General features: G+C 38.8%; 1 protein-coding gene across 1 annotated transcript in view; it reads right to left on the reverse strand.

Annotated features, from left to right (window-relative positions):
- Positions 1 to 2529: 2529 nt before the first annotated feature.
- Positions 2530 to 20149, reverse strand: part of RSF1 (remodeling and spacing factor 1) — a 58353-nt gene continuing 40733 nt past the window's right edge. The window contains exons 8-16 of the mRNA XM_021533974.3: positions 19568 to 19672; positions 18142 to 18221; positions 13473 to 13527; positions 12093 to 12199; positions 10855 to 10922; positions 9548 to 9755; positions 7663 to 7886; positions 5536 to 5727; positions 2530 to 3822 (exon numbers count right to left, since the gene is read on the reverse strand). Coding sequence (XP_021389649.3) covers positions 3248 to 3822; positions 5536 to 5727; positions 7663 to 7886; positions 9548 to 9755; positions 10855 to 10922; positions 12093 to 12199; positions 13473 to 13527; positions 18142 to 18221; positions 19568 to 19672 — 1614 coding nt within the window. The 3' untranslated portion in view covers positions 2530 to 3247. The remainder of the gene's footprint in view (positions 3823 to 5535; positions 5728 to 7662; positions 7887 to 9547; positions 9756 to 10854; positions 10923 to 12092; positions 12200 to 13472; positions 13528 to 18141; positions 18222 to 19567; positions 19673 to 20149) is intronic.

A 20149-nucleotide genomic window follows, 5' to 3' on the forward strand; every position in this document is an offset into this window, starting at 1 on the left:
ATCTATATGTTCTTCTTCCCAGCAGTGCTACTGAGACTACACAAAGAAATCAGCTTTCCTCCTAGTCAGTTATATACAAAAGAGCTTGCTAGTAAAAAAAGACTGTTAGTGACAATCTGTGTGGAATAAATAAGAGTTTGCTGAATAAATGGTCGGCATGTGCAGCCAGTAGCTGCTTGATCTCATTAAAAACAATCCCTGGCCTGTTTCCCATTTCCTATATGGTTTGAGCTTTAAGCCCAAACCTACACCTGAAGATCACTATTCAAAGACAACTAACTTCTGATCTCACACTGAGCACAGAAGGGCACAAGACCATAAGGACAACAGGAAGACATTTTCACTCTGGAATCACATATACATACTGTAACAGCATGAACCCTGTGTGATAGCTGGCCTCTTGTCAGAAAATGCCATCTTCCCAAATAGATGATACATTTTCCACCATGCAGGAAGCCTTAAAAATGACAAAATTACCAAGTTTTAAAATGGCAATACTTTCCAGAGCATTTTTTTCAGTTTTTCCTTGCACATCATTCCCACTGATCTGAGGAGGAACTCTAGATCCTATGGGATGAAGCCATCTCAGGTACCAAGGGTGATTTAGAAGACAGAAAAGTTGCTTTTAAGAAGAGATTTATAGAAAATATAATTTAGTAACAACTGGCCATTTTTAAAATGGAACACTTGTGATGCAAGCTTCAATGCTCCTATTTTGCATTTTGGTCTTCCCTGCTTTTACGTTGCTTTAACTCAGTACTCAAGTACTCAATTTTTCTCATTATTGGTATATCCAGAAGTGTAACTCTTTTGTATTTTCTTACACATACAAGTACCTCTCCACTAAGTATTTAGCATTTGGAGTTGGCTCTACAAGCAAGAATGTTTGATCAGATACTAAAAGGCTCCATCAGGCAGAAAAAGAAAATATGGCACTGCCAAAACAAATGAGGAACTATGGATTCCACAGAGCTGATGGATGTGAAACAGTTTGCACTGCAAGTATTAAAAATGCTCAGCAACTACTATCATGGACAAGTGGAAGCCTTATGTTCTTACTTGTTCTAACATACAAGTATATTAGAATTTAGAAGCACTACATTTATGCATCACCTAGGCAAAGAAAAGCACTAGAGTAGCTTAAAATGCTACATATGCTTTTAAGAACTCATTCTATGCTTCTGTGGCTCTTCATTACCCCATTTTTATCATTTAACTGTTGTTAACATCAGTAAGGTAGGAAAACATTTAATCTGTAATGAAATCAAACTGTCATGTAGAGAGCGATTTCTCTTTGTTTTTAATCACAAGCCTGCTTAGCACAGCAGATAATGAGCAAGTTCCATCTTTTTGCATCTTTCTGATCCTAGTTTTATAGCATGATATATGCACTGCTGGAACCCAAACAAGTAAGAGTCATGGAGTGGTTCTGACAGACTTTGGGGAGAAAGAGGTGGGAAAACAAAACCAAGATTTTAAAGGCCAGAAGGTAGGTAAAATTTGGACCTAGGTTTTCTAGAGAGGTATTTAGTAAAGGCCTAATGCTGGTTTCAGTACAAGAAAACAGAAGTGCTCAATGACTAACTAGTAAATACAATATAATGGAAGGGAATCAGGTGGGGCAGGAAAGGAGAACTCACTCCTCAGTGGCAGCAGCAGCTTTGGTGCATCCATTGCCGGCAATGGACATAAACACCAGTCAAAAATCCAAATCTCAGAGCAAAAGGATTAATAGATGTGACCATTTTGCATTTCAATGTTTGGCAGATCTGTGTCCTATAACATGTCCAAATGCTACAGCCTGCATCTTAATCAGAATAGAGAGAAAACTGAATGCTCTTGATGTGCCCCATGTTGATTCAGTGGGGTTTTTATTCTTCCATTGTCTTTTTTTTTTTTCCCTTGAATGAAAGCACATATCACTTCATGCCTGCTGAAAAGTTGATGTCTTGGAGTCAAGCGTTTTCTCTCAGAAACTCTGCCTTCTTGAAATCAGTTGGTCACATGACAGTTATTAAAAGGTATTTTAAGAAAATTCTAATGGCCAAAGGCCAACAACTACATTCAAAACCTGCTAATACATCCAGGCAGATAAGTAAAACCAAAACAAAAACACACAAAAACCCCAAACAGGAAACCTCCAAAAGGAAAACTGTTCCATTTGTTTACTTCAATTTGAAGTAGATATTAAGGGCATGAATGGACCAGTCACGGTTTGTTTGAAAATCCCTCCATCCTCTTATGCACTGTCATTCTGTGGTCAATGCGTTTGTACAAACACATTTTGTTCAGAATACTCCAACTGGTTATGAAACTCACGTGGCCGGGCAGCGACTGCAGGGTTCTTTTGTCTGTAGAAGTCTGCAGTGCTTACAGACTTACTTGACATCCAGCTTACTTGACATCAATATGTCCTCCCACTAGACACAGTGCATTGAAGGCCATCTGATGAACTGTGCATGAGATCACTTTAGAAATTTATGGCTAGAGTGTTTCGACTGTCAAAAACTTCATTACAGTACACTTCACTGTACAAACATTTTAAAGGATGTTTATTAGGAAAGTCTGCAAGTCATAATGAATAGCAGAGTTCTTGTTTATGGTACCTTCTTGGCCTCTAATAATTCTGTTTGCCTCCAGTATTAAAATCAAACTGCTTCCATGAAGGTGATTACTAAAATGAGCTATGGCATGTTAACCTACAACTCACAAAATGCGACAGTACAGACATTAATTTTGCTTTTAACTGTCTGTTAAGTTGTAATCTAAGTTGTGAACATTTAAATATAATATATATCTCATATGAAAAAGCTAAAGCACAAGTGCTTCTGCACCACCCCGCTCCCATCCCCCCACCCCTTGAGTCAAACCCACCCCAGTTCCGGTTTGGGCCCTGACTGATTTGGAATGCTTTCTTAGGCCACCCATTTCCACAAATTCGTATGCACTCAGGAAATATAAAGTCAAAAATATACAAATCTCTTGTTGTTATAAGGTTTTTGTGAGTGAAATTACCCAGGACCATGGACTTGGAAGGAGAAGGGGGGGTAAGAGTGGGAATTTACAGCAATTCATCTTCAAAGTTCAAAACTGGTCACTTCACAGAAAGACTGCAGGACTGGTGAAATTCTTGCTTCTAGAAAGTGATACTGTAGTGGAGAATTTTCTAGGAAAAATAAAACAACTTTTAATAACTGGCCCGCTGGTATGAGCTACCATGGAATAAATTAGCACAAAAATGGAAGTCTTATAACTGTTCACTGTTACAGACGTAATCAACAAGGTCAGTCACTCTCAAAAGTTCATCTTCATCTTCCTCCGGCCCTACCGCTTCCTGCCCACTCCCTGTCCCGTTTGGCGCCAGGCTGGCGCTGGCTGTGCTGTCCTTGGGGGCCTGGGTCTTCTCGCTTGGCTTGCCAATCAAGTTCTCAATGGTTTTCCCTGGGCTCTGTCCGTTGGTGGAAGGTAAGTCCACCAGGCTGTAGTCCAAAGGGCTCTCTACTTTCCCTACATTATCAAAGTCATCTTCGTCATCACTCTCTATCCGGTAGCAGTGCTTCTTGGGGTTGTCTTGGGGGGCTTGTGCTGCTGGCAGCTTATCTGCAGGAGCGGGGCTTTCTACGCCGTCTTTCACATTTTCGCATGCATCTTCCTCGTCAGTCTCAATTCGATTCAGGCGTTTGCGAACAGGCTTCCCTTCTTCCTCCTCATGCTCTCCTTCTTCCTCCGAATAGTTGTCTGTACTTCGCCGACGTTTTCGAATTAGTCTCTTTGACTCCTTTGTGGATTCATCATCTTCAGAGTTCTTAGATGTGTAGCTCTCTGGAAGAAGCAGCAGACTTAGAGCCATTAGCAAATCTCAGTGCAATATTTATTGCTCATCTTTCACACTCATTAACAAGACACAAACACATTTGTGTGTCTGAGCTCTCTGAGCACACACATTTCTGTCTCCTTCCCCTGGTTCCCCAACCAGACCAAAAGGTTTGCATTCTTTTTACTTTTTAAATTAACTTCTAATGTACCAAGTATTAACAATTTATGGACATTCTGCTTCCAATCTGAGGAGTCCCAGAGGCTTTGGAAGTAGGTGTGTTCTGCCCTAAAGCTGGCAACTCCATGCTGGGAATAACACAGAACTGCATTCCTTGTCTCACAGGATGTACTTCATTTGCACTTTGACAGAAACTCAGAACCCAAGTAATGGCTGCTCTATCGTGAGTCATGTATCTACACACATACATATGAAGCTGCACTGTATCCCTGCCACACCCAAATTACATACAACTTCTTCTAAAGTAAAGGAAAGCAGCGTGTCACCTGAAGGTTGCTGCTCTTTAATGGGAGGCTTGGTGTTTTGGCAAACTGGAATATTGCCTACACCCTGACAGCCTTTACACTCTTCTTTGATGGCTGCAGTGAGAAAAGATGGAAACTGAAAAATCAAATGGCAAACATAATTTGTTGTCTCTGTGATTCCCATTAGAAATCATGGGAAATTTCAAAGGGTATTATTTAATGTAGATTCAAGTTGATTAAGACTGTCAGTGTTCCTCTATTTTTAAAGTAATTAGAATTCCAGTAACACTGTTACATGTTTTAGGATACACTGTGGGAACTGTGTGAGAGTGCTGGAAAGGTGCTAAATGGTGCTGATTTTAATACATGGAAAACCAATACTTAAAATACCCAAGGAAATGGGACTTCATGACAAAAATACAATGTCAACCAGGAAATGTGTTTAAAGACACCAGTTCTGTAAAGAAAAAGCCACCACAGTGCCTGAGAACAAAATGTACTGAAGATCATGTTTTTGAGACACTACAGACTTGCATCACATACTTGTTTCCCCTCACCTAGAGGATACTCTACCTGTCTGTAATCTCAGGACAGCCCTTCCAAAACTGAGGCACTCAGGCTGCTAAGGATGGCTCATTTTCTGATGAAGCCTGGTATTCATTGCAACCTGCACTGTTCAGCGTTCAGAAAGCCAGACCTAAGGTCTGATAATCCAGGCATCCACAATTCAAAACAGCCAAAGTCACTGGCTGATTTTGTAAAAACTAATCAATTATAAATCACAAAACACACAACTCATGGTGTGCCTGACATTACTGAGAGAGGCTTCCTCTGCACTTGGCACAGCTCCTTAAACAGGAGATGGAACGAGTCTGAACCACCAGCACAAACACAGTCAGAGCACCAGAGGCAATGCCCTTCCTCTTACTTACATAAGAGAATCTTTAGAGGCTGGTGGGATGCAGCTATGTGACCACTTAACAGAAAAGTGGTGAAACAGTTGCATTAGTGCCAGTTTTGGAATCCCAACACTTTGTGTCAGGCACAGTAAATTCAGATCTGGAAGTCAGGATTAGGGGCACTAATAAATTTGAGAAGTGACTCAGTGCATCATAAAGTACCAGTGGGCTGTTTCAGAAGGCAAGAGTTTCTGAGAAACTTGGAATTATATAACTTTCCCTTCATGCTGATGCTGACATACACATGCTCCTGGAAATGCTGGACTGTTTATTTTACCTTCACTATCTGACGTGGAGAGCCTGCGTTTATGGACTCTTCTCAACTCTTTCCCATATCGGACACTTTTCTGTGAGCCATCACTTTCTGAGTCTTCCTTATAATTAACTTGTCTCTTCTGATTCCGTCTTGATCTTCTCCTCCTGGTTTCCAGGTAATCATCATCACTGTAATCTGTATAATCACCACTCTCTGTATGGAACAAAACAGTGATGTGCATTAGTCCATCAAAGCAAAACTGCCTCACATAAAAAATTTAGGTAAGTTTCCTAATTCAGATAGTCTTGTTACGGTGTTTTTGTCGCCTCATCTCTACTGGTGTCAAAGATGTCTCTACAATTCCTGACAGTGGAAACAACCTTACTGAATTGGAGTTGATGGCACACATTAACAGTGTCTCAGGAGAGTCTGTTCTGCTTTTAAAATTTAAATAAATGCACTCTACTAGAAGACTTCTAAGAATGCGTAGATGAAAAACGACTGAAAAGATGAAAACTCCAATACCTGACTTATGTAAGTTAATAACAAAAACCAGTTTCACTCAATCGTGGATTTGCTTAAAACAGGAGCCCATACAGAAGAAACCTGACATCAATAACAGTTCTTCCTGCACAAGTCTACTGCAGCTAGTGTCTTCAAAAATTAAATTTATTTACATATTTACATCAGTTGAAAATAGTCTCAATCAACTTCATCTGCTTTTCACTGAGCTATGCCAAAACAATTATACAAAGATACATTTCTATAACAGTCACACACTGTTCCTGAATTAGAGATTGACATGTGGCATCCTCTTTACTTCCTAAAATATCAGACAAAGAAACAGAGCACATCAGCAAGAACAACCAGCTTCAGAAAGAAATTCCCTCTCTGGAAACTGAAAATAAAACCTCTTGCAGGGCACCTGATTCCCTTAGCTCAAAACACGCTTAAAGCAGGATCTTGATGGACATTAACGAGGGTAAGAGAAAAATAGAAACACACAGTAACATTATACTTTTAGATATATATTGAATGATACTGGAATCAGTTGATTTTACCACAGATGTGTGTCCACCGGGAAACAAACAGTTGTTCTTGTGCATTACAGAACAGATAAGCAATCTCTTTAGGTTTCTGCCAGTATCTTCATTGTTAAGATCTTATGATCAGAGCAATGATGCATTAAGGACAGGGAAACAACAATCACTCTAATTGCTCATATAATTGCCTTCATCTGTCCATGTACATATCTTCTTTTTGGAAATCAGTACTCCAAAGCAACTCACTCCAACATGTTCATCATCTATATTCTAGACAGACAGATAAAACACTGGAAAGATAACACACACTGCAGTAAGTTAATACTCCAGTATAGTTAGAACCCAAACTTCACAGTAAGTGTGAGAAAAAATGAGTGCTTATGTATATGGCACTTTCTAGTCTGTGTCTCAAATGAAGCAGAAACAAGGAAGACAGTCTTCAGAGAATGATTCTGATCATGAAGAGGTTTATGTAGTGCACAGGTACTATTCTCACACTTCAAACCATGCCAACAGAAAATGAAGTTGTTGAAGTAGAATAAAGTAACTATTAGGTTCTCCTGCAATGCAAGAGTCTTCAGTTACTGAAGAGTTTAAGGAGAATTTTAGGTGAGAGAGATTCAAGGTGTCATTCTTTGTTTTCAAGCTTTCCAGAAAACACAGAATGCCATACAACTGAAGTTTTCTTCGATATAAAAGTGACAGAAAATGTTTCTTTCAGAATCTTTTTCATAGGTATGTTCAGAAGGTCTTCTACTAGCTATAAAGAAACACACTTTTGTCTCCATCCTCCTTCCTATAATCACAGGATGCCAAACAAGAGAGGTACAAAGGTAGCCGCAACTATCCACAATGGTGGCCTCTAGAATCACCGCACAAGCGTTTATTTAAATACATCATTACCTAGAATGCCAAGAATCTAGTGCTCAATATCAGTTTCCTGAAAAATACTGACAGCAGAACAAGTAGCAAACTGCTTTACAGCACAGATGACATCTGACTTGACCAAAGCAAGCAAACAAGCTAGTCAGTCATGATAGAAGCTCAAACTGCTCTCTCTCTCCAGAACAGAGTACTTAAAATATCAGAGATTGCTTATACTCACCAGATTCTCTACTTGAATTGTCCTCAGACTCTTCATCTTCATCATCTTCAGAGTATTTTTTCTTGACTGTTTTCCTTCGTAACCGCCTGCTTTGCCTCATGGGCCTGGAGAGGTGTCGCCTGGATATGCGAGCACAGAACTCTGAGTCACTGTCCTCATTTGATGGTGGGTCATCTTCACTTTCATCCAGATTTTCCTCTGATATAACAAACTCATCCTGAGATCTGTTTAAAGAAAAACCCCAGACAACAGAGATAGATATCACAACCAAAGGATTGAACTAGTACTTGTATTTTACAAGCAAGTGGTAAATATAATTTTACACAAAAAGCATAAATCTTACAATGAGGAGCAAAGACACAGAGAGAACAAGCTGCCATCACTGACATGAGGTTTCAGCTGTGTATTTGGGACATGGCTCTACAGTGCATGACATTGCACAGCAGACTACAACAGCAGGTGGATATAAACACTGTCAAACCAACACTGCAGGTGGTATTAACATACGACAGATTCTAGAGTGTTAGTATTGTGCATTACAATGTAATATCTGCATAGCAGTAACTGTGGAGGGAAAAAACCACCAACCATGTCCTAGCAAAGGTGACCTTTCCCTCAAAAGCCTGTCCCATACAATTTCTAAGAATTGGAATATTGTGTCTTAATACAAAACTATGGCTCTAATGCAAAACATGCACCTCACAACCTTATAAACTTGCAACATTCCCATAACTTAAGTAAGCCAAGGCTTCTTGAAAAACCATTGAACACTGAAGGTACAGTTACTTGCATTTGGCTTCCAGCCAAATCTAAATTCCAGTGTAAGATCAGAAGGTCCTAAGCAGAGGATGTAGTTGAAAATGCATGAGCACACTTTAACAGATCAATGCACTATTAATCCTGTGATGTGTCCATAAACCACACTCATTGACTAAAAATTTCCAGCACATGTAGCTCAATTATTCAGGGTGCCACTGAAATGTCCTCAGCATGGTCACAGGTGAAAAACAAAGCTCAAATTTTGCATTTATCTTGTATAGATTTTCCATACACTTAGTAAATTGACTCAATAATTTATGTAAAGCTTTAAAAGGTGCTGGTAAAGAGCCTACAGTCTCATGCCCGCTTTATTGTGTTGCTTCATTGAGGCATAAAGTTAATCTAAAATTATTTTTTTTTTTAACATCAGTAATTGCTCAGACTGAATGATGAGAAATTCTGGGGAAAGTGAGTTTCAGTCAGAGCAATGACATGTATTTGTTCTCTACAGTATGAGCCACTTCTTTGACTGTTTTCAAACTACCTTCTACAGAGCAGCAATCAAGAACTAATTTCAGAATCTGCCTGTCAGGTTTTATATACTCTAAATATTGAAAATTTTCCTCTTCCAATTTCTAAATGACAATCAGCCCAAAAAAATCCCACAAAATGAGAATTTTCAACTCTAATTTTTAAAAGGGAACACAACCAGCCTCATTTTAGCTACAATTTTCTTACAGATTTCTGCTCGATAGTCACATCACTCACAGAACTGAGTCCACCTGGCTTTTTCACTAACAGAAGCCTGTAGTAAGGCCTCAAACATCACAGTAATGTTTCCAGAATGTGTTATGCTTAAAATACAGGTTGGATGATGTCAGCACATGGATCCAGCACAATGTTCCCCTAGGCCAGGAGGACTCCATGGTAGGGGGTTTGGAACTGGGTGATCTTTAAGGCCCTTTTCAACCCAAACCATTCTATCATTCTCTGACTTTTACTGGCAATGTGCAGTGCCATTCCAGCACTGGGAACATGCTCCTGATGATCTTTTCAGGGGCACTGCAGAGTCACAGAAGCCTGCAGAGGTCAGTGACTTGTGGTGGAAGTTAAATTGCAGACCTACCCATCACTGATCTTGAATTCATCCTCACTCTCTTCTTCATCCATGTTACTGTCACTATCCAAGTCATTTAATCGCCGTCGTTTCTTGCGTCGTGCTGCAGCAGCCCTTTGTGGTCGCTTGTTTTCCTTCCTTTCTTCCTCTAGGATTGTGGAAATGTCTTTTCCGCGGTGACCTGTGATATTTGACATGTCTTTGCCTCTGCCAATGCCTGAATTCAGTGACAGAAAGGGGAAACAACAGCAAGTTTATCTTCTTGTTTCACTTTCTACAGATCTTTCTTGCATGTGCCTACCTTCAGTTTATTTTCTGTCAAGTAGAATATTTTCTTGTCAGGCAAGACTCTGTCCAGAGTCTGGCTGCTGACATACACACCCCAGATGTGGTCATTTGGAAATACTGAGGTCTATGCAGAAGGTGATGGCTAAGTATCTGCATTCATATACTCAACCCCAACCCACATGATTACCACGCCAGTGCCTTTTGAGAGGGCAATTACCAGAAAATACACTTTTTTCATAATGCTGAATATCCTTCTTGGGAGATGAAGAGTGTGAGTTGTGGTTTGGCCAAGAAATGGAGTTTTTGAAAAGGTGCTTTAGTGTTGAGACTTAGTTATGTTTACTGTAACGCACCTTGTGTTACACACCCGCAGATTTTCAGATTGTCTGCGTACATCCATGAGCTTCTGAATCTGGTAAGTGTCTGGAGATGCCACAGCCCAAACAACTGAGGGACAATGTTTCATGGCTGTTTTCTTCAGGCAAGTTAAGGTGATGCAGAAACACAAATCCACCTCCATCCCTCAAATAGTGCTGAAGATCTCTGTTTTGGTCCCATGTTGCCTTAACAGGCAACAAAGAACAGAATTTCACTTTTTTTGTGTTCAGATGAGAAGTGCTAATAGAGCTGGATGAATATTACGACAATTTGGTACACCCAGTCTTTTAGGGGATCCAACTGCAGACCAATTTGTGAGCCCTCTTTTTAGAGGGGACAAATGTCAATAGCACTGCTGCCATTCCAATCTCAAATCCAAAACTTACTCATTATATATATAAAAACCCGTACAGGCTGGATTTAACTATCAACTTTTACTAATTTTCTGACATCTTTTGGCAGCATGGGATGGCTACTCCTAAGGGAAATTATTTATTTCACATCCAAAAATACAGCAGTAAAAAAATCCCCGGCAAACTACAGAGTTTAAAGGGAGAGGGTTTTATTTGTTGCTTCTCATATCAAAATTAATTTGCTCTCCATCATCTTATCACCACTGCAGTGCAAAACAAGTAACATCAGAAACATACCTCCTCCATCAGCCTCCTTGATATCATCTTCAATTGCCTCATCAATTGCCTCATCAAATTCATCAAACCTAAAAATAACAACTTATATTTACCACTTTGAAGTGATCCTTAATTAAATCTTTACAAAAATACACCTCAAAATCTGAAGATTTATTATGTATCCAACCCACTGCACAGAGAGTGGGCTGCATACATAACAAACTAAAATAATGGGCCAGAATTTTTTTTTAATGACCATTTTATTATCAAAGTTGTGTTTCTTACTTCTCTTTGCTTGGGGATTATTTACCATTGCCTGTCTTACTATTGAGTTACATGAACAAAAATCCCCTCCCATTTTACACAACAGGACTCTGAATTTAAACATATATAATCTGAAAGTTCATGAAAATTGTTTCAATAGCATTTTCACACAAAGTATTAACCATTTTTTCCGCAACTTTTATTAGATGGCATTAGCTCTACCAACCTTCAAAACAGCCTGAGAATCATCTATTAAACTCAGTATACAATTCTTTTTTCTGTCCATATTTTCCTTCAGAACTGATTTCACATAGCTGCTTTCTAATATTAAAGCTCATAATACTTTATGGATCTGCAACATTCCAAGTTGAACAGATAAAACACAAAGTTCCTCAAAAATCTACATAAATAAGTTGTAATGCAATGTTACATAACTGGATAGGACAAACAAAAGCGAACTCTTTGCATGTACTTGTCCTGCAACAGCTTTTATAAAACTGCATAAATCTCTCCACCCTGAGTAACTCATTTAAAGAGAACAGCAAACTGAAGAAAAAAGATCCAATCCTTTCAACACAGATGACCTCAGTTTGTTTCTTAGTTATGAATTCAAATCCATAAAAAAGGATTGTCACCTGTCCAAAAAAATATATGCCTTAAGCTCCAACATGCAAAAGTACAAATTTTATTAACTATATAGAAAAGACTTTTTCTTTAGATTCAAATTATTATTCTTGTTTTTTAAAAAGTTAATTTTTTTCGGATACAACTAACAACTGGACAGCACAGCCATTAAAGATTCCACTTCTCAGTCATGAACGAAAATTACAGTTATATTTACCTTGGTCCTCCATAGAACCCTCTAGCAGTACAAGAAAAAATTAATCTAATACATTACTCTATTCCAATAGTAAGCATGAGAAGTGGTGGGATGATTCAGAAAGGAAACAATAGTATGACTTTTGCTGTACAAGCTCTTTGAACAAGCTGCTGACCTGTAGCTTATGCACTTTCGGGTTCTGGTAGATCTCCTTTCAAGTTTCGATTTGGGCTTTTTGGAATCTTTCTTCTTTTCTTCCTGACCTTCAGGTATTTCTGGCTCCTGCTCAGATAAGACAAAAGTGTCAAAAAAGCTTTCTTTATCTCCTCCTTCCCTTCACACTAATTATGACTGAACTTGTAATATAGATTATTCATTCTGTCTAGAAAGCTCATATGACCAACACAGCATGTTTTATTTAACTTGTAATATAGCGATCTATTACAGCAGTTCAGGTGAATTTGCACGTTTTGCCCTTACAGGCTACATAACTTTCCAAACACAGAACTTAAACATTCAGGCTATTGCATCATTGTGTTTATGCTGCAATTCTGAGATCATGCCTGGGGTGATACTCCTAGTATATGTGGCAATTGAACACCTCTACATACTCAGCACAGGATATCTTTACACAGTGCAGTTTTTAAAAAGTTTCATGTAGGTTAGTTTTATTATATTGTTTGCAAGTTATTAATGTAAAAGCAAAATAATCTGCCCTCCAGGCTGCATTTTTCAAATATTTGCTCTCAGCCATAGATTCTTTTGCAAGTCTGTAAAATCTGTAATTGTTTTTCTATTATTCAGAGGCAGGGAGAATAAGCTGGCCTTGTTACAGCCAAGCAGAGAGGAAAGTCTATATTTAAAATGAACAAAAGTTCCATTTTAAACTGCAAAGAACAGATTATATAATTCCAGATGAAAGCATTTGGCTAAGACTTCAAGAGACTTGCTTTAAAGTGTATTTAAATGAGAAAAGGCTATTCTTCATGTGAATCAAAGCATTTTTCCTCTTTTCTCAAGGGAAAACATACAAAACTATCTGTTAACGAAATGCTAAATGATAACAGTTTTTAATCACGTGACCTTATCCACTCATTGAAGGCAAATGCTATGCTGCTTACTACACATTCCCTCTGAATTATAAAACAGAAACATTTGTTTCCATCAGTTCCAAAGGAAAGCCATGACAATTAGCTCAGACCTAGATAACTGCACAGCAAACACCAGAGCTAAATAACTGATTCCCACCTTTGCAAACTACTGAATATTGAGCACTCAAAACCCAACTGTAAAGGGCAGGGAGGTAGTCCTGCAATCTCTCACTGGGAGAGGACTCTTGAGTGGCATCAGGTGGCTGTAATAAACACCATAAAGCTCCCTTTGTTTCTGTGCTGTATTCAGTCTAAAATGAAGGCTCTAGAATTACTTCTGATCTGCATATAGATTGGTTTTTCTTTCTAAGATGCTACTAGCATCTCTGACACAGCACTGAGAGACTTCTTCCCTGAGAAATCTGGAAAATAAAGCAATAATACCACGTAGAACAATAGCTTACCTGAGGTGGAATGATGTTCTCAATACTGATACCCACGTACACCAATCGCTCTTTTCTTGAGGAGAGAAAGAAAATGAAAATAAGCTTACAGAAAGTCTGCAGACATCTAAAATAAAGCTATAATTAGCACCATTTGAAGCTCTTACTAGGCAGAAGCATCTCAAGAGGACATTCCAAGTGAAGTTATTTTAATTTGGATTACATGCTAATTCTCATATGATTACATCTTCCTGCATGTAAAATGTAAGAGATTTCCAAAGAGTTCTGACAATCAACAGTACTTGAAGACTGTGGGCAGGCACCACAGAAATTATTAAATTTCTGTATAAAAAGCAAGTAAAAACCAACTGAAAAATACTAATGTTGTGATGAAGATTATGTTGTCAGATCCGTAACTACAACCAATCATGAAGGCAATGAAAGATAAAATGGGAATTCAGAACCATACTGAACTGGAAAAAATATGGAAAGATAGGAACCGACTCTAGAAACACCAGGGGACAAATAACTGCCTACAGAGCAGTTCTTTGCCAGAGAAGAATAGCCTGAGCAAAGATCAGCAGAGTCAAACTGCTGCAGAAAGAACTATAATAACAGATGGAGGAGCAAATAGGAGAACAGCTGACAGGACACCTGAAGGACACCTGCCATGGCAGTCAGTCCTGTTCACAACTGGCTGGAGCACTTAGAGCCATCTGGCCACCAAACATTCTCCAAGAAACATGTGATCCAGCTGAAGAGTTCAGAGCCAGACAGTGGGAGTTACTGGAGGGCAGCAGACACACTCTATGGAGAAGTGCTGAAAAAATAGGATGGACCAGTGTAGAGAACACTTGACCAAAGATGGGAGATAGCAAAGTACTCAAACACAGGACTCTTGTAAGGACAAGCAGGCTGTCCTCCTTGTCAACAGTGTGTTACAAGATTAAGCTACAGAAGAAAAATTCAGTGTAGACTTAGCTTTCCTCAACACAGACATTCTGCATCATATGAATTGCCTCAGGGACAACTCTGGCTCCTGAAGGACACAAGTCTTCTCTAAGTCGTGTTGCATCTGTCAGTCTAACTAGAGATGGATTTCCTAACACTTCACAAGCAGCACTACATGGTGATGATCTTCATGGTGCTGAACTGAGCTTTCAAAGAACAGTCTCTGAGGAAGAACAGCCAAGTACTAGTGCAAACTAGGATGGGTAACCAAATTCCCATCACCATAGGCCCCTACTAGCCTTTTTCTAGGAAAACAAGGAGTAATTTAAATAAATTAAGAGCACAATGAAAGTTGGTGGCATTTACTGGTGTCTGGAAAAACTCTGGATTTTTTAACTGAAGTATCTCAATCAGAATCAGACTACTGAAGTTACAGGGAGTGTTTGTATGAGCCTATCACACTATCCTTGAATTGCAACAGGACACATCATGCACATAACAGCTACAATGCCCACAACATATATTCATTTCAGATATGTTTACTTCATTGTGTTATATTTTGCAAATAAAAGTACTTATGTATAAAAATTTTGTTTCCAATACTTTCATTAAGTTCTAAAGAATCTAAGTAATTTTTGAAAGTCCTCTGAATAGCCTTCTGCACTTTCTAGGATAATACTGTTAAATAAAATGAACAAGCACAGTTCCTAAAATAATACTTACAAAGAGTAAAAATGGCCATGGACTTCAATGACTTGGTATCATTATGCCTACTGAAATGACTAGCTGTCTATGCAAGAAATTGGTTTTGTATCCTAATGTAAATATTCCTACATGACAGATGAAAAGAAATCCTCACCCAACTGGGCACCATTAGATTGGTTGGATGGGGAGGAGGGATGTTGTGCAAAATCACTATGCCCTTGAAAATTAATTAAAATAACATTTCAAGGCAAGGAATACAATTATAGAAATAAGAAAGGAACTAGAAGTGCAAACATTTTAGTATTCAGCAAGTTTCTTTGATGGTTTACTCAATTTCTCATTTCTTGTAATGCAAAATATCAAGAGACAGAAGATGAGAAAAATTAATCTGTTCTTAAACATGATCACCAAAGTCTTCCAGTTCTGCTGTTCTTCTCCCTGGCTTGAGTATACACTGCTTAAAAAATCAGCAAATGGAACAAAACTATCCTGTTGAGGTCAAGGTCTTGAAATGAAATAGAAAATTATATTGAATGAATTCCTTACTCCTTGTGTGACAGACAGGAGCTCACGACTTTAGCCAAGAGTTTAAACCAACAGTTTAAACCAAGAGTTTGAACCAAGACATCTCCAAGGGCAGCAGTAGATAAGCACTGGCTGGTTATAACATCTTCCCAGGTAAATTTAAGATAACATTTTATCTCAATTACATGGCTTCAAAAGCTGCTACAGGGAAGTCATGAAAGTGTGTATGAGAGCATGTGTGTATGTACTCCACCTGGTTTGGCCTGGGAACATTAGACAAGTAGTTCCTAGAGGGATTTTCCATCAAGAAGTCTCAGAATATTTAACATGGATTAAAAGGGAGATCCTAAGAAAAGGCTTTGATGTCCCACTCCCTCCAGCTGGTGGTAGGACATGATCATAGAAGATAGTCTGTACATGAGAAACCTAAAATTCAGCCAGGTTGTTGTGGTAGCACCTTGAATTCATGAACAGAAAAAGGGAGGAAAAAAAGGTAAAATTTTATCCATGTATTTTTAAGTCAACAGGAAACCTGAAGGTTTCATTAAAAAAAAAATATTAGTGACATAACAGCTTGGGGATGTGCAAGCACACAGCTGAGCAGTTGAATCAGCCTCGGTCAGATTCCTGAGAGCTGGAAAGAGCAGAACAAGATCACTACCTCAAAAAGCATAATAGCAATACTGATTCAAAAAACCTATTAGGTAGACAGATCCATAATGACAGAGTTGGATTTCTTCTCTTTCCCAAAAAGACAGATACCAAACACACACTGAGTTTTCAGAAACACTGAATTCAAGTATGTCTGTGCCCCAAGCAACCAACCTGCTTTAACTTATACACTAAGCCATAATAACAACTCTCATTTCCTCTGGCATTATGATTCTTCAGCCTTTTTACCTTATTATTTGCAACAATACAGCATTAAGGTGGAAGACTTCAATATTCAACTATTGCATTGTGAAGTCTATTATAATTCAAACTTATTTCTAAGAAAAAAAGCTCAATTTTATGGCATACATTATAAAGCATTACATTCATTTGGCATAAGGATCAAATTGCAAGACAGTTATTAAACAACTGTTTCAGACACTGAAAATTGCTATGATATCATCTGTGTGCTCTCCTGTTGCTCTCAGAACACTGTGTTTTTATGCAACACTGGTGATTTCAAGAAAGCGAGACAGGCTGGCAAAAGCTAGCATTCCATGTAATGTTTGCCAGCAGAATATTTACCAAAGTAGGTCCAAAAATACTGTTCACTAATAAAGAGCACTCCCACCATAAAGCAAAGCAGCAGAGTTCCTGTGTGTCCCATACTCCTGCACAGATGGAAGCTGTGTATTTGCTGAGTTGACTCATAAAAATGGCTGATAGTTTCATTCCGACAGCTACAAATTCAGCAAAATTGGCAATGGATAATTTCACCACAGTATGATCTAGATACACTCTGAGCAGTAGTAACATCAGGAACAGTTGGTACTTGATCTGTCACTATCATTGTTGCTGTTGCAATAGCAATAACAAACAGATTTGAAGAAAGCTGCAAGCAGACACAGATTGTGCTCCCATCTTCCCAGCACTGACTCACTACATTTCATGCAGTATTACAGTCCCTGCCACAAATATAAGCTGCCACAATTACTTTCTTTAAAAGGGCCTCACCTTCTGGTGAAATTTGCCTTTTAAGATAAAATTCATGAAAAGTTTTGTTTAATAATGCATACAGATGTTATTAAATTCTGCAAAGTACTCAATATATGTCCTAGAAGGTATAAATTATGCAAAATGTGTTTCATGTCCCTCATTTCCAGGTCTGAAAACTGCCAATAGAATGTTCCAACTGTTAAGGCTGTTCCTAGATGCAGTAAATACGTTTGCATTTAGCCTTTGGTAAAGGCAGGAGTGGACAGCTGGTCAGAGCAGGGTGATAACAATGCCAAAGTTGTGAGTTCAATTCCTGCACAGGCAATTCCCTGAGGAGTTGAACTCAACGATCCTTTTGGGTCCCTTCCAACTCAGAATATTCTGTGACTCTGTGAAACTTCACTGATCTACTGGTATACAGCAGTTGCTGCATAATCTTGTACATTAGGCAGAGTTTAACAGGATCTAAAGCAACAACTTGCAAATCTCACAATAATCTGGATGATTTTTGGAGCAAAGTTCATACTTAAACTTGTTTACAGCAGGAATTCTACACATGACTGACAGCTGAACCAGTGCTGGAAACCCTTTAACTATTAGTACAAGAAAGTAAAATTTGTGTTCAGGCACTTTAACCAAATTTTAGTACAAATGTATTTGCTTATCTTTTCCAGTTATTGTACTTTTCCTCCCTTCTAGCAAGCTGTCCCAGCACTGAGCCAGCAATAATCAGTGGGAATTGGTGTAACCAATTCCCAGTCTCATCACTGCTTTTCTCCCCAGTCCCCAGTTATTTTAATGCTTGCTTAATTATTACCACCCCCAGCACAGCACTGCTGTGAGTGCATCCAAACAACAGTACCTGCGTTCTGCACGCTCCTTCTTTTTTAAGACAACATCCAGATCTTGCAATTGTTCTTCTAATTTCTCACAGAGTAATTTCTAAAGGAAGGAAACACAGTATTAGTTTATTTCATAACCAGCAATTTTCATGTTGAAGTAACATTCAGACTCTTCATTCACCCAGTCTGTGTCTGAAAGAAGCCTTGCTACTGGAGGCTCCTCTTCAATGAACAAGGCTTTACAATAAAGCCTGTCTTCTTAAAACATGAGCTCTACCATCAAGTCAATGTTGGATGAGACTTTAAGCAACCTTGTCTAGTGGAAAGTGTCCCTGCCCATGGCAAAGGAAGCTGGAACTAGGTGAGTTCAGTGGGCACTGCAGCCAAAAGCAGAAATACACTTTAGGATCATTACCACATACTCAAGGAGCTGTATGCAAAAATGACTTTTAATGGACAAATTGTGACTTAATCCATGTTAATGCCATCATTATACTATCTCCAAGGATGTTCTTCACTCTTTTACAAACTGTCATTTTTTATACTGAAGAGTACTTTAATAGCAACAGAACAAGGGTAAGCTATAACTAAAAGTGTAAAGAAAACATTCTTATATATTCAAAATCATCACTACTTAAAAACACTCCTCAGAAGCCAATTTAAAACCAACACCAAATAGAGTAATCTCAAATCATGCCCAATGGCACTAGCTTACTGTCAGGCAACAGCCCTTTTGGCACAGAATTTCTCTAAAATCAAGGAAGGGGTTTGGGATCAAACAGATTATTCTGAAAATGTGTACAAATGGTTTCCTGTTAATTTAACAAGAGCAGCATCACACACTTTCTGCTTATCCTCCCAAGTACCAACCCTGTTTCCCACCTTGGAATAAGGGTTTATACTTGTCTATTACTTGACTAGAACAACCCTGGCCTTCCCATCAGAGACAAACTATACCCTGAGATTAATCAGTAACAGCAGCTTTCTCTAACCAGCTTCTGAGGAAATGTCTCTGAAGAAGGAATAGCACTTGAGAAACAGCTGCTTGCTCTGGCCACTGATCCATTCCTTGTTGCCTACTGCTCCTGCCACCTGGACAATAACTTAAATGTTTCTTTTGGGAAAATTTAAGACATTATATCTTTAATACTGTACAAGTCTTGCTATTTAATCAGAGATGGGAGATAATCAGTGTGATTCAAGATTCCCATCTAAAAATCAGCAACACACAGTCACTCATCACTAGCGGAACTAAGAAAGAGAAAACCACGTCACAAACTCAGTTTTACTAATGGATGGGAGGGAAGATCAGCAGCCCTACCATTCATCCCAGTCTACCTGTTAACAGACAAAAAAAATTATAGAAATGACTTGTTAAAGTCCCAGCCAGTCTCCACAAGCACAAGGAAAGCTGCAAGGAAGAGTGAAGTCACAGAGGAACCGTACATGCTGGCAAGGCGGGCAGAACCACTCTCCATCAGGGATGATCATCAGCGGAGGGCGAAGGCAGGCTGTGTGGTAGCCGCTGTCACAAGAGTCACACAACAAAATCTGTGCAAACAAAACATGCCATGAGTATCTTTTGGCATTCACATTTAACAAGCTCCACAAATATTTCCCCAGCTAATGCAGAAGTGTTTGGACTGTGCCAAAACAAACAAAAAAAAAGCCCTGTACCACTTATCCTGTACCACACTTCCAGGGCCAAGGGTGATTTTTAGGGGGAAGTTTATTTCTCATGGTTTTCCATGCTAACACCACATTTTCTCTTACTGTATCTTCTCAGTACTTAGTACTACTGGACTATGTAGACTATGTTCCCTTAGTGTAAAATCCAGTAATCCTTTCCAGATCCTAGACTAAGTTGAAAACTCCATCTGAACGAGACATAATTTTATCTCTTTTCCCTGTCCTCTCATGCAGGAAACCTGGCCTTTTTCCTCAATCAGGATAACTTTATGACCTGGGAAGCAGGGACAAAGTCTTGCAGACTTGCAGGGTATCCGTAACTAGGCAACTACTGAAAGT

Source organism: Lonchura striata, chromosome 1 (assembly GCF_050655825.1).
Source record: "Lonchura striata isolate lonStrDom1 chromosome 1, ASM5065582v1, whole genome shotgun sequence".
Taxonomy (NCBI): domain Eukaryota; kingdom Metazoa; phylum Chordata; class Aves; order Passeriformes; family Estrildidae; genus Lonchura; species Lonchura striata.